General features: G+C 37.8%; 2 protein-coding genes across 6 annotated transcripts in view; both read left to right on the forward strand.

Annotated features, from left to right (window-relative positions):
* The window catches only part of LOC131425831 (uncharacterized), a 175691-nt gene that overhangs the window by 14675 nt on the left and 145597 nt on the right, over window positions 1-15419 (forward strand). For 3 of the 5 annotated variants that reach the window (XR_009229034.1, XR_009229036.1, XM_058588038.1), the window contains exon 2: window positions 14772-15393. The gene's annotated coding sequence lies outside the window, so the exon portion shown is untranslated. Of the gene's footprint in view, window positions 1-14769; window positions 15394-15419 lie in introns of all 5 variants that reach the window. The other 2 variants (XR_009229035.1, XR_009229033.1) reach the window with 2 other exon arrangements.
* LOC131425832 (uncharacterized) lies at window positions 839-14761 on the forward strand. Its single transcript, XM_058588040.1, has 2 exons — window positions 839-10483; window positions 10532-14761. The coding sequence occupies exon 1, from the start codon at window positions 8376-8378 to the stop codon at window positions 9450-9452; it is 1077 nt and encodes a 358-aa protein (XP_058444023.1). The 5' UTR covers window positions 839-8375; the 3' UTR covers window positions 9453-10483; window positions 10532-14761.

The following is a 15419-nucleotide window of genomic DNA, read 5'->3' on the forward strand; positions in this document are numbered from 1 at the left end:
TGAAGTTCCAAAAAGTGCAAGATCTTACTGATGCGCAAAAAAAAGTTAGACTCGAAAAAGCTAAAGAGTTGCTTCGCTTGGCCGAAAGTGGTGAACTGCCGAATTTGGTTTTCTCCGATGAGAAACCATTCGTTATCCAGCAGTTTGTAAACAAACAAAATGATCGTGTTTACTTGCCAGAGAGGTCAGCTGAAAATTTGCAACTTCGGTTGGCCACCAGAACTCAAAAGCCGGCCATGGTGATGGTGTGGGCCGCCATAACAGCCGATGGTCGCTCGCCGCTCGTATTCATCGACCGTGGGGTCAAAATAAATGCGCAAATCTATCGCGAAAATATTTTGGAGGGAGTTCTGAAGCCCTGGGCACGCAAACATTTCGGCCGCAGACCTTGGACATTCCAACAGGACTCAGCACCATCGCACTCAGCACGCGCCACCCAAGAATGGTTAAGAAATGAGGTTCCTCGCTTCATTTCCACCGCACAATGGCCACCAAAATCTCCGGATGCCAATCCGTTGGACTATTGTGCCTGGGGTATTTTGGAAAGCAAGGTTGGCACTAAAAAATACCAAAGTGTCGATCATCTCAAGCAAGCGCTTCGCCGAGAATGGGACAAAATACCGCAGAGCCACTTTCGGGCAGCGTGTGATGGTTTCATTGGCCGTTTGAAGGCCATAGTTCGTGCCAAAGGTGGCCAATTCGAACAAATCTAAACCGATTCTCAAATTTGATGTTATTTCCGACATTTTTTGCTTTCATTCAATAAAATTTAAAAAAAAAAATGAAAAAATTATGGCGTTTTACTTTGTTGCAGTTTTTTCATCTCACCTTGTAAATTAAATCTGGTTTCTAAAATCAAGTTTGAGCAATAAGAATGTAAAAATGAATTCTTTCTATTATACTTTAACTATACAGTAATAGTAGTTGTAATAAAATTAAAAGATATAAAATACAATTTATATTTTACCTTGGAAAGCAAGCATCTTTTGACGAGTTGAAAGTATGTATTTTTTCAACACAACATTTCCCTTATAGTTATCAGTAACTGGAACATACTGACATAAAATTGGAACAAAATCAGCCCTCAGTTGTCAGGTCAGAAGGTTAAGGAGGGGTAGGGTCTGTTTAATTTTTGGAGGTTGTTCAAAGTAAAAACTACGATTTTTCACGAAAAATTCCGTCATTTGTAACTTGCAAAACCTCCCCAAAGTAACAAACAACGTAAGGGAAAATGTTGGGGTCTGGTTTTTCATATGTAGAAAGTGTGCACCAATTTTGAAAAAAAATGCTGCATTATTTTTTGAATGACGATGGACACGGTCTTCTAAAACCTGCTTTCGAGAAACACACGTTTAAAGTTTTTTTTTTCTATTAAATCAATGGAAACAATTTATTATTCAAGGAAGTCCGTAGGGTCTAAAATTTCCACAGAATCATTTTTTCTTGTATAATTTGATATAATTAATTATTTCAAGAATTTTTTGACAAGCTTTTAAGTCAATCGAAGCAGAAATTTTGGGCTTGTGTGTCGAACTCTTGCTTTTTCGCAGTATGAGATAAGTAAAGATAAAGGCCCATAACTTGCTGAGTTTTGTTCCGATAGGCTTGAAAATTTCACAAAGTATTCTTGAACTGTTTTACTATAAGAAAATACAAAGAAAAAAACCCGTTTTAATCCGCCTAGTGGTGTTATGGTACCTTTCTCATATCTCTCACATATTCTCATATATAAATATGTGGTATTCTTCTAAATAATTTTCTTTGATTCTTAAAAAACAAAAAGGTTTGTCCATAAGCTAGTATAACCTTCAGAGTGAAACAGTATTTGGGTCGGTTAGGCCATCTCTGAGGAAACGAAAAGAGGTACTTCCGAAACCGGAATCTGGGAACCTGTATAATCGAAGTTGGTTCGAGAAAAGTGACTGGGATCCATTTTTGAAATAAGAATTTTTTCACTAATCACCCTGTAACTCCGGAACCGGATCAAAATGAAATTCAGGAACTTTGTATAGCGCAATTGTACCTTTCATTTGAAGTTCATTTCAAGTTTGTGAGAATCGGTTCAGCCGTCTCTGAGAAAAGTAAGTGCACTTATTTGCATTTTTTTGCGCATATCACCCTGTAATTCCGGTACCGGAAGTCGAATTCGAATAAAATTCAGGAACTTTGTGTGGGGTTACAAGACCTTTCATTTAAATCTAAGTTCATGAAAATCGGCTTAGAATGGAATATCACATCATTTGACAAGTGAAACAGTTATGAATTGTTTGAATTTTGTCACCTGTAAAATTGATATTTTTTGTGATGTTTTCGATGATCACTAATGTTTTGGAAATAACGATACTACCAGAGATTGTTGAAATTTAACCAAAATGAAAGAAATGCATATTTTAAAAGTACTCTCCGAAGCACTCGTACCAGAACGTAGTTGCTGTAAGAAAAAAAAATTTGCATTCTGTTTGATTCAGACACATCCACGCGAACAATTCATTTGAAGTGGTGTGATGCTCATTCTAAGCAAACAATACACCATCACTTTCAAACAGTTCGTCGGTTTGGATGCAAAATCTGTTATCGTCACAATTAGATTTCGTTCTGAAGCAGCGAGAAAGAACTACTCCCATAATTACATCGTGTCTGCTTGTTTGCGAACGTTTTTGTTTGATTTTGGTGCTTGCCTTTTTTTTCGCTTTCTCACTGTCTCGAACGCCATTACTAAGCGCAGTCAATTTCGGTGATTGGTTACACGTGATCACGAACGAGAAAGCAAAAAAGAAAAAAAGGCGCTATAGTGGCGGAAAAAACCACTCCTTCAAGCTGAGAATTTTCTTTCTATCTTCGAAACGAGTTGATGCTAACTATTTATTTTTCCTTCACCGGAAAGCAGCCAGTCCTCGAACCAGTAGATAACATTTTTTTATGATTCCAGGAGTCCCCAACTGTACAGGGTGAAAGAAATAATAAAATATGTCAAGAACTATTTTAGGCTACATCGCGGAGCAGCAAAATGGTCTTTGTTCTTCATTTACTTCTGTTTTGGTGGTGGTTTGAAATCGCAAACTTGGCGCAAAGACATAACTTGAACTTGTGAAAAAAAAACTAATCGTGACGGCGAACTGCTGGAAGGACTTTGATTGATCTAATAAACGACTGCTTTCTGACATTTTATGACAAGTGTGGACAATGAATTATAAGCTCGGTATAAATTTTCCTTACCCAAGTCGTGGCGTGGAAAAGACAACGAAAGTAGTTCACAACCGTGCTGATTTGCACTGTTGAGCTCCAGTTGTCGTTCCTCGAACCGACAGGGAAACACAAAAACGCGTTGGTGAGGGGAAAATTAGACGCTAAATTTGTTGTTGTTTTGCTCGGCATTTATCAAGCGGCATTCTTCTCCATTGAGATGGGGCGCTCGGAAGCGAAGCAAAATGCTAGTGCCCCGTAAAATACGCAACCATCGTTTCACCTAAGCTCGCACAGTATTGCGTGTTCCGGTTGAATCGAATCATTCCGGGGCATGGTGTTTGTGACTGGTATTTTGACTGGGTCATTTAGTAAGGCAAAATATTGCTCTATCGGCAATATAATATTTCGAGGATGATAATAGTCAGCAGGGTGTGTTCGCTGCTAAAAAAACAACAATAACATCCGATTAGCGAATGTATTGGAATTTAGAAAAGTACAGTTCGTGCAGTTCAAAGTAGTTCATACATTCTACGTAAATAAGTATGTTTATTAGGTGAAGCATTTAGTGTTCATGATATTAGTTAATATCAATCTCCTAATCATTAGCTAGTCGTCGGGAGAAATTCAGAATACTTGACATCACAATGTCAAGAGTATTATTTACTATTCTATCGTTCGTTCAATAAAGACATTTGAGATTCATTGTGTGTCTTTGATAAACGGGCATAGCTCGACAAAATTTGTACACCGGAGAGGAAAACTCAAGCAAAACGTCTCAAGATAACAGATGGAACAAGTATGGAGTTCCGAGGAGTTTCTGCTATTAGTGACAATGTTTTGTTTTTATCATAAAGAAAGGTTATACCATCACTGTGAAAACCGACTTTTAAACAGAGGCCAGAGTGCCATATACCATTCGAATCAGTTCGTCGAGTACGCAAAATGTCTGTGATTATTATTTTCTCACTTTCCTGCTGGCGATACCGATTTTCACAAATAGAATCTTTTCACTATCCATGCAATGATTCTGTACTCTAAGTATCTGAGTGGTCGAATTACAAAAATAGAATTCTGTACTCTGACTTTACTTTGCGTTTTACGTATAGTATATGAAAAAGAAGTGTTCATTGATTGATTTCACTAAGGAATTTAAATCGCTGAAGTAAAGTAAACGTATAAACAGTCGCAAATGAATTCTAAGAGAATATTTCAGATTCGAACAAGTTGGTCTGTGATGTTAAGGGATGCCACATGTTCTTATTATCCTTTGAAATTTTTTATTATTTTTCTATCGTTCGGATAGCACATGAATTTAGCTCCAACACATTTAAATTGGATTACCGACCTCAGCTGTTCAAATTTTGGTAGGTGATTTCCAAAGAAGCAAAAATTACCGAACGGAGTTTAGTGTGAACAAGCTCGGCTTTTGTGCTCTAGAAGAAATCGAGTCGATTATTGATTAGCTTTTTTTTGATTCGATTATAGAGGTTTAACCTTAAGGTCATTCGCCTCTTCGGACCAGAAAAACTTTCTGACCCTGTGTGCGGGGTTGGGAATCGAACCCAGGCGGGCTGCGTGAAAGGTATCGACTTACCCATCACACTATACCCGTCCCCAATTGATTATCTTGACGGTAATATGATTCTGTATCGATTGAAAAACAAAGCAAAGTCTTGGCATTACATTTCTGTGGTGGAATTTGGCCTTTCTGTTTCAACAGACTTCGCAGCCGATTCTTAGTGTACAGAATCATTGCATGCATGGATCCATAGTACCTACTGACACTAAGAATCCTTCCAGGTCGGGGCTCGAACAGACGACAGCTGGCTTGTAAGACCAGCGTCCTATGCATTGAACCGCCAACCCGGGACAATTGAAACCAGACGTAATTTGTTGGTGGCAAGTCTCGACCGTAAGGTGGATGAGATAGTATTGCCCCATCACTAATACCCAACAATGTTTCGTTCGGAGATATAACATGCAGCTTAGCGTTGTTGCGATGGGAAATTACATACTTGTGCTTGGTCTCATAATATTTCTTGGGGTTTAATTGGAGTGTAGTATTATCATAATAACACTCATTGTAGTTATTGGAACCACTGATAGATTAACTGTAATGGTTACTCACGACTTTCTCAGTCACGATTTGTTTCTATAAACGTTCAATTTGCCTGATTTCAGACTATATGTGTGTTTTTTTTAAGAGTTTGCTGATTTGAAATTTAAATAAATCACATGCCTGCCACGGGAGCGGGTCATATCGCCGAAAGCCATTTCGCCGAAAGTTGTTTCGCCGAATGCCATTTCGCCGAATAGGTCATTTCGCCGAAAATCGTTTCGCCGAAAGGGTCATTTCGCCGAAAGGGTCATCTCGCCGAAAGGGTCATTTCGCCGTAAGGGTCATATCTCCTGCATGTTATGTCTCCTGCATAACTGATGTGGCGCAGCCACATAACCGAAGCCAAGATGGCGCCAGCTGAGTCGGCCGCCGACCCGCCGTCGGAAGCGGCGGCCTCTTGCATGCGAACCTGTAACCGCCTCGTTTGCCCGGTCTACTCAAAGCTAGGTTTCTTTGCTTTAGTTAGGTCCGAACGAGCGGTAGCGAGGTCGGACAGCACATGAACCAAAACGATGTGGCGTAGCCGCATTAGTATTTTTTCATTTTCACTTAATAAACGGAAAATACCACCTACATTTGCCTAGTAGATACACCTATGAAATTGCTTTGATGCTTACTAGCTAATAGTCAACAAGTTTTCTTGGGAGCTACTTTCTGAGGTTCATGAATCAATCTTTATTCAAGAGTACAACAATCAATCATTATTCAAGAAGTACAATGGTAGGTTAACAAAACGGGCGTTAACGCTATCATCTTTCGTTTGTCTTTAATTTAAATCAATTCTAATTACGATTTCAGGATTCGGCGAAATGACCCTTTCGCCGAAATGACCCTTTCGGCGAAATGACCCTTTCGGCGAAGTGACCCTTTCGGCGAAATGACTTTCGGCGAAACGGCTTTCGGCGAAATGGATTTCGGCGAAATGACCCTGATCCGGCTGCCACGACTATCACAAAGGTCATTCTGGAGGTCTAATTTTCGACTACCTAAAAAAAATAATCGTCAAAAAATAATCGAGTAGCGTCAAATCACACGAACCGGTTCATTTCTCAAAGTAATATTGTCGTTGAAATGTTCTTTCTACAAGTCGATTCTTTCGGCCGCAGTATGACAAGTATCTTGTCTATAAAAACAAGGAGTAAATAATGTCAACGACATAGCTGCGAAATTGACGCTGGACTGTATTCAGGCTTTGGGGAAAGTTACTGCTTGATGATAAGACGTCATGTACAAATTACGCTTTAATGGGGTTTAAACTATTGTGACAAAATTGTGACAAGGGGGGGAAGGGGACAATCAGCAAAACCGTTACATCACGGAAGTTTTATTTCGACTACTACAGTATGTGTTTTTAATTCGAACTTTCGGCTAGTTTACATAGCTTTCGAAAAAGGTGCAAATTCATACATTTGCAATGTAATACAAATTTTCGAAAAAAAAGTTAATGACAATTGAAATTATAACTTATTCACAATAGCCGTTTTTTCCAGATGAAGAATTCAGATTATTAATGTAGTTTTAGAATTCTGTAACTATAATCATTTTCACAATTCAGGATCCAAATTTAATTCTGGAATCGAATACTGAACTTGAATTCCGAACCTGTAGTATTGAATCCAGTTACAAAATTTTGTTCCAGAACCCAAGTTCCTGAATTCAATTCCAGCATGCTTAATTTGAATAAGGGGAACGAACTCAGAATCTGGAATCAGGAATTATTTTCAGGTTCTGAAATCAGTTTCAAAATTTTGGTTCACATCTAATATTTAGTTCCAAAATCCAGATCTAGAATTCATATCATTCGGAATTCTGAATATTTGTTGCAGAATGAGAATTCTAAACTCAAATTATGGCACTAAAGGCTATAGCATGATAAGCATGTGAAATCTGCTCCCAAGTAGAATTCATATTGTTATACCACATTCGAAAGGCCATAGACTGGAAACAATTTTTTCGTAATTTCAACCCTTTACCTACCATATTGACGGAGCTAGGGTGGTTCTATTGATTTCTATTTTATTTGATTTTTGAAGAAACCGCTCCTCCGAAAAATTTGAAAAAATCAGGTATGTTTAAAGCATTATGGGAAAGGTTAATAATTTTTCTCAAAATTTTTGAAAATGCATTTCTTCCATAAAATATACTTGAAAATTTTGAAACATAGTTTTTCCCTCTTCCAATTTTTGCACCACCCTGGATTTTTTAGTGATACATAAAAATTTTTTGGACATGTTAAAGTGTTTTCATATTTTTAAAAAATGTGTGCGACCACAATATTTGTTTTTTTTTCTAAAAAATAAATAACAGTCGACCATGCGTCCCCATCAAATTCAAAGGAAACGCATGGTGCTTTGTTCTAGCAGTTTATGCTAGAACAAAGCGCAGGGCTTAGACATCAAAGTAACGAAAAGGAGGAAATGAGTTTCAACATTTGCATAATACATATACAATCATACTTCGGGTACAACCTAGAGAGCTACGCAGCAAGAACTTACTGGTATGTGGTTCATATATGTATGAATGGTAGTAATATATGAAAGTATCACACATATGAAATTCGATTACGGCAGTCAAGAACTAGAGCGGGTGTCAGTTTTTTTATTAAAAAATGCGCACTCAATTTTAGCGGAAATTTCCTAGCCGATTTTTTACAAACTAAGTGACAAAAAAGGTCTTAAAATTCTTTTAAAAGTCCCCGAAATGGTCATCCAGATCCGACTCCTCCGGTATTACAGTGCGATTAGTGAAAATTTTCAATTTCATGAGTATTTTTTCACAAGCGATGGCAAAACGATATGCACATTTTTATAAAACTTACTGCTAAATTTATCTAGTTGACAGATCTTGTTAGTTAGTGAATATATAAAACTACTTTTGGACTACTAGTACACCGAAACCTCCATTTACGAACTAAACGGGTAGTTCGTAAAAAAAGTTTACGTTATTTGGGATTTGGTTCGTAAAAAAAGTTTACGTTATTTGGGATTTGGTTCGTAAAAAAAGTTTACGTTATTTGGGATTTGGTTCGTAAAAAAAGTTTTGTGTGATTATTGTGGAAACCGCGCATCATATGTTTATTTTCGGAACGGATGTGAAGAGTAAGTGCAAGAAAATGATGTTTGGGTTCGTTTCAAAATCCAAGATGGCGGCTTCCGGTTTATTGAGATTGCCTAAAACCCCTAACAATATGGGTATCTTCGGAACGGAATTGATAAGTAGATGTCGGAAAACGATGTTTGAAGTGGTTCTGAAATCCAAGATGGCAACTTCCGGTTTCTTGATATTCCTTGAAAACCCTTACAATATGGATATTTTCGGAACTGAATTGATAAGTAGATGTCATAAAACGATGTTTGAGGTAGTTTTGAAATTCAAGATGGCGACTTCCGGTTTGTTGATATTCCTTGAAAACCCTTGCAATATGGGTATTTTCGGAACGGAATTGATGAGTAGATGTCACAAAACGTTGTTTGAGGTAGTTTTGAAATTCAAGATGGCGACTTCCGCTTTATTGATATTCCTTGAAAACCCTTGCAATATGGGTATTTTCGGAACGAGGTTAATGAGCAGGTATCAGAAAACGATGTTTGAGGTAGTTTTGAAATTCAAGATGGCGAGATCCGGTTTGTTGATATTCCTTGAAAACACTTGCAATATGGGTATTTTCGGAACGGGGTTAATGAGTAGATATCAGAAAACGATGTTTGAGGTAGTTTTGAAATTCAAGATGGCGACTTCCGGTTTGTTGATATTCCTTGAAAACCGGTACAATATGGATATTTTCGGAACGGAATTGATGAGTAGATGTCAGAAAACGATGTTTGAGGTAGTTTTGAAATTCAAGATGGCGACTTCCGGTTTGTTGATATTCCTTGAAAACACTTGCAATATGGGTATTTTCGGAACGGAATTGATGAGTAGATGTCACAAAACGTTGTTTGAGGTAGTTTTGAAATTCAAGATGGCGACTTCCGCTTTATTGATATTCCTTGAAAACCCTTGCAATATGGGTATTTTCGGAACGAGGTTAATGAGCAGGTATCAGAAAACGATTTTTCAGGTAGTTTTGAAATTCAAGTTGGCGACTTCCGGTTTGTTGATATTCCTTGAAAACCCTTGCATTATGGGTATTTTCGGAACGGTATAGTGTTTTAAAGGAATAAAGAGTTAAAGGAAAATGGCAAAAACTTTCAAAAGATAATAATCAACCGGAAGTCACTGTTTTGTATTTCAAGACCACCTCAAATTGTATTTTGTATTTCAAGACCACCTCAAATATATACTACCTCAAACATTATTTTCTGACATCTACTCATCAATTCCGTTCCGAAAATATCTATATTGTATGGGTTTTCAAGGAATATCAACAAACCGGAAGTCGCCATATTGGATTTCAGAACCACCTCAAACATCATTTTCGGACATCTACTCATTAACCCCGTTCCGAAAATACCCATATCGTAAGGGTTTTCGAGAAATATTAACAAACCGGAAGTCGCCATCTTGAATTTCAAAACTACCTCAAACATCGTTTTCTGACATCTACTCATCAATTCCGTTCCGAAAATATCCATATTGTATGGGTTTTCAAGGAATATCAACACACCGGAAGTCGCCATCTTGGATTTGAGAACCACTTCAAACATAATTTTCCGACATCTACTCATCAATTCCGTTCCGAAAATACCCATATTGCAAGGGTTTTCAAGGAATATCGATAAACCGGAAGTCGACATTTTGGATTTCAGAACCACCTCAAACATCGTTTTCTGACATCTACTCATCAATTCCGTTCCGGAAATACCCATATTATATAGGTTTTCAAAGAATATCAACAAACCGGAAGTCGCCATCTTGAATTTCAAAACTACCTCAAACATCGTTTTCTGACATCTACTCATCAATTCCGTTCCGAAAATACCTATATTGTATGGGTTTTCAAGGAATATCAATCAACCGGAAGTCGCCATCTTGGATTTCCAAAATACCTCAAACATCATTTTCCGGAATCTACTCATTAAACCCGTTCCAAAATTACCAATATTGTAGTAGTTTCCATGGAGTCGGAAATCACTTTCGATGAATGACAAAACCTCTTTTTACGAAGTAGGTTCGTAAAAAAAGTTTACGTTATTTGGGATTTGGTTCGTAAAAAAAGTTTACGTTATTTGGGATTTGGTTCGTAAAAAAAGTTTACGTTATTTGGGATTTGGTTCGTAAAAAGAGGTACGTAAAAAGAGGTACGTAAAAAGAGGTTACGTATAAAAAGTGTTCGTAAACGGAGGTTTGGGTGTACTCTGTTTTCCCTTCCGAAAACACCGATAATAGTGAAGAAAACTTCAAAAATGGAACTCACTACGATTTCTCAGCAACGGTTAAATTGATTTTCACGAATCATAAATAAAATTAAAGCTCTCATTGTTTTTAAATATACTGTGAAATTTCATCCAGATCCGACTTCCGGTTCCTAAATTATAGGGCGATGAGTGTCATAACATTTAAACGATGCGAAACTGGTACGCGTCGGTACGTGCGCGTTTGCTCCGTTCCCAGTATGCTTTGTTTATTTTCGTATAGTGTGCAGGGTTGCCACATTTAAATCTATATTGTTCAGGTGAAAAATATGTAAGTTTGTAAATCTTTTATTCTATTTTTACCTACTTGTTAGTGTTATTACAAGATCAAGATAACGATGTTTTTCTATAAAAGTACACTTATTGCCTTTCTAATAGAGAAAGTTTATGCAATCACTTGAAAAATTGACTAGTGAAAATTACCCCGGAAGGCTAAGTGTGTATGTATGTGTGTGAGTATGTGTCGTCAGTGTCGTGCCTAGCAAAAATGTAAAACGTAAATGACAGTTGTTTAGCCGAGTTTCACATATTTCGAAATTTCTACAAACAATAATTTCGGAATAATTGTTAATCTTCGATGAGTTCAGCACAAGAGTTTGCCAGATCTCGGCAAAAAAGGAACCTCGCCGAAAAATAAATAAATCTTCTGAACGATTCTCGGATTACATAATATAGGGTAACTGCTCCCTATTTCATCTGAGCTCCTATTTCCATCTCATCCCGTCACCTCATTACTTTGAACATGAATAATATTTTACAACCTACCTGAACCAAACTGTGAAATGTTTTAAAATGGTTATAAAAGCTATTGTCACACTTTCCCATTGAAAGAAATGGTTTTAAGTTCTTCGGTGATCGTTTTTTTCATATAAAATAAACTCACTTTTCAATTTAGGACACATTTTCGTCTCAAGATTTACAGTTCGTCATGTTTCTGATTATCTACTAATCGATTCATCTCAAGTCCAAGATCACTATTTCGCACAATTACACTACCATTGAATGCTGGATGACTTCATAATTAGTAATGTTCACTTGCCACTTGTTTAGTTAACGATTAAAAACTTCAAAAATTACCCGACAAGCAATAAAAGTCTTCAAAAATATGAGATGAAAGTTTTTCACTTTGATCACCTGATTGCGCTTTGTTTTCATCTCATTTGGTTTCGTAAAATTGCCAAGTTATCTCATAATGTTATAAAACGAAAATTATTTTTCTTCTTCAAATTATCATCCAAAAGTATGTTTTTGGTATCCGTGACATTAGTTTAATTATATTATTGATATTAATATTTCAATAAAACTGTTTCGGCTTCGAATATTACCAGAAAGAGCGTGTTAAATACTATTGAAATAACCATTGTGGCAAATCTAGTAGCACTGGTTTCATTTTGCTATACGTCAACATAACGCTGTGAAGTGTGTGTGTTTCATCGGTTGTGCACAGAGATGCCAGATATCTTCATAGAAAATATGTATTACTCTGCATAGAAAGTCTATATCTGCTCTATCTATTTTCACTAATAAAATAGTGTTAATCATAATCTGCATAAAAATCCACTTTAACATGTGATTTGTCCGTTGATTGATAAACTTTTGAAGAATCACTACAATCGAATACTAAAAGATACTCAGAGAGAAAAGTGTAATTTTTTTCTTCTCACTTTTTATGAACCTGTACAAAAATGTATTAAATTTAGGAAATCTGTATAAAATCTGTACATTGATTTGAATCAGTATGCGAACGCAAAAATCTATACAATACAGATAAATCTGTATAAATGGCATCTCTGGTTCTGCATTTTGTTTTAAGAAGGGCTAATGCCTAAATAGTAACAATTCCGTTTTTGGTTTTATTTAAAGTTCACCAAATTTTAAATTTAAAGCGAAAGGTAACGGAAACGACCGAAAATTTTTTAAACGTCGAAAGGATTTCAAACTGGTTCTAAAAATATCGTGTGTTGGCTCATAGTTGGCATTAGGCCGTTTTTAAGAAGAATTCTGACATTTTGAACATGAAAGTGTAATAGTGGAATATTTTGTTTTGATTTCTGTCGCCATTACTAATTTATAGGATGAATAAAGGACCAACGATAGAATGGATGAAACTCCATTGAGATGAAATTAGGTGCAGAGTAGTGAATACATCAATTAAATTTTCAAGAAATGTGAATCAATTCTCAACGTGGAGCAAGGCGAATAAAGTAGTAATATGAAAAAGTTATAGTGAATTTAGTGGCTAAATCGGGGTTTTGAGGCGACGTTCTTACAAATGAGATGAAATAGGGAGCCCTTACCCTAAATTCGATCTGTCTCGGAATTTTACTTTACCGAGCTCGAGAATTGGTTTTAGGTGTGTAGATATGTTTTTGTTCATTTTGTTATAATGCTAACTATAGTCCACGGATGACTTGAAGTGTATTGACACGTGGCTTGCTGGTTTTCGTAGGTGACCTGTGATCTACATAAACATTCTTCTTTGTGACCGAACATCACATAAAATTTGGATTTGCTAAGCGAACACGCAAGATACGCACACCGTTCAAAATATCCGTAGCAAAATTCTTTCACCAAATCAGGAGGAAAAATACGGTTGGGGCCACTTTGTGATGGAAAAAATCTCTCCGCATTGAGACAATTTTTTTCGTATAAATTTCGGTCTTGTTGTTTGTTGAGGGAGATAATACGCGTTCTGTATGTCATGCCTTCCCAGGAGCTAACGGAATGTGTATTGCATATTATCCGCGGAATCAACTCCTTGAGTAAAATGTCTATTTCTTGTAACGAAGATACGAATTCGACACAGTTTGAAGTTAATAACAATTGGTTTTAATCGCGGACCACAACTAACGTTTTTTCGCACAAGTTTGCTCGTTTCAAAATAGTCCAACTGCTCAGTACTTTGTTCTCTATTTATATCATCCCGGCGGTAAACGGTATGCTGTGTTAACTGCCTTGGATAAGGTAGGAAAACGAGCTGCTAGCTGCATGTTGGCATTACTACTTTTCCTACCCAAAGCGCATAAATTTGACGGTTTGACGGTCGCTTCTAAAAACACTATACTTAATGAAATAAATTGCGAGATTTTAGAATTACCAAATTGCTTTTTCGACCGTATTTGTGGCATATATCTCCGTTTTATGATCTATAACGCAAGCCAAGGATAATTTCAAAACTCGTGGTGAAACCGACACCGAAAAGTACGGCTCTCGAACATTCGGCAATGTACATATAATTGTATCCGCTTTTGTGTGTATGTCTGTTCAGCCACCGGATAATGTTGTTATTGTTCCGTGCAGATGTTGCTTGTGGTAAACATATAACAATGAACATTTATGAGGCGGCTTATCCTCTCGCAGCGCAAACACAGTCATATGCTGCCAGAACCATAAAAGGAAGCATCAGCATTGTTTAGGTGAATGGTTTGCACCAGTCCACATTCAGGACGCACACACGATGCTGGCAAATTATTTTCGGAGGGAGATAATAGTGGTGCATAAGATTTACAGGCTCGTTATCTCCATGATGTTTTATCATTTGAATCGCTTTGAATAATATCTGTTTGGCTGCTGTTTCATACAGTATAAAGTCTCTAAAGACGACCTTGTGGAGCATTTCGGAAGAGCGAAAAAGATAGAACGTAACTGAACTTGGCACTGACTCGAATAATTTATTCAGTCATTCGCGTAACCAGAGATTGAAACCCCCCCTTTTTTCTGTTTGTTCGGATGTCTTCCCTCCCGTTGAACCCGTACATCATCAGTGCGCCAAAACACAGCTGAACATAATCACCAGATCAAGCTCCCTCGAGTAGCGGTATGAAAGCGAACATTTTGAGATGCTGAATGATGTACACACGGAACCCCACCGGCATGCGGAAAATCCTCCCCGATCACAAACAGAAGCAGCAGATGAGTGATTACCAAGTCTGTTTGAGTTCTGCAGCATTCGACATTTAAACCGTTTCGCGATACCGCGGCGTACTTTTGCTCCCATCTTCGAGCGTACACCCGGCAGACACCGATCGGATAGGAGCGTGTTTTGCATTACATTTTTTTCTTCTCTCTCTCTCTCTCTCTCTCTCTCTCTGCTATCACCATTTTCCTTAGAGACATTTACAAGTAACGCAGCTGTTGTCCTGCAACGCAGCTTTGTCATTAGAGGCACCACACAGCAAAAGTAATTGTGCACCAGTGCGGAAAGGGAAATCCTGCCGAAGCCAGCGCAGGCCAAAGCGAAAGCGTAAAAGTGCTGGAAGTGAATCGAAAGCTTTTTGATCTGTGTGTGGGCGGAGGAAGTGAAGCTGTTAAGCAATCTAAGAGCATCATTCGAAGTGGAAAAATTGTGTAGAAAGTGCGGTCGAGAGGAATTGGGGCTGTCTTCTGCTGCAACCCAACCCTACCCATCCTTCCGTCAGGGCCGTCTGTGCCTGTGTCGAGTGGCCACGTGTAAGTGATTTGAATAGAGCAAAAGATGAATAAGTAGCTTTGCAAGGAAAGCGAAAAAATTTTTTTTTCTCGGTCGGCGGATCAGTTGGTGCAGGATCATCGGAGGCAGTGCGACAGGCAGCGGACAGGATTCTGGGGGAGAGCGTTCGGATTGTGGTGCGGAGGTTTGCGAACACATACATCCACAGCGGCACATTTCCTGCTCCTGACGCAACTGCAACCGTGGATGGTGTAAACGATCGCCAGCACGACGTCGCAAGCTATGAGAAGCGATTGAATTAGTCGGTAAGTAATTAGAAAATATTGCTTGA

Source organism: Malaya genurostris, chromosome 1 (genome assembly GCF_030247185.1).
Source record: "Malaya genurostris strain Urasoe2022 chromosome 1, Malgen_1.1, whole genome shotgun sequence".
Taxonomy (NCBI): Eukaryota; Metazoa; Arthropoda; class Insecta; order Diptera; family Culicidae; genus Malaya; species Malaya genurostris.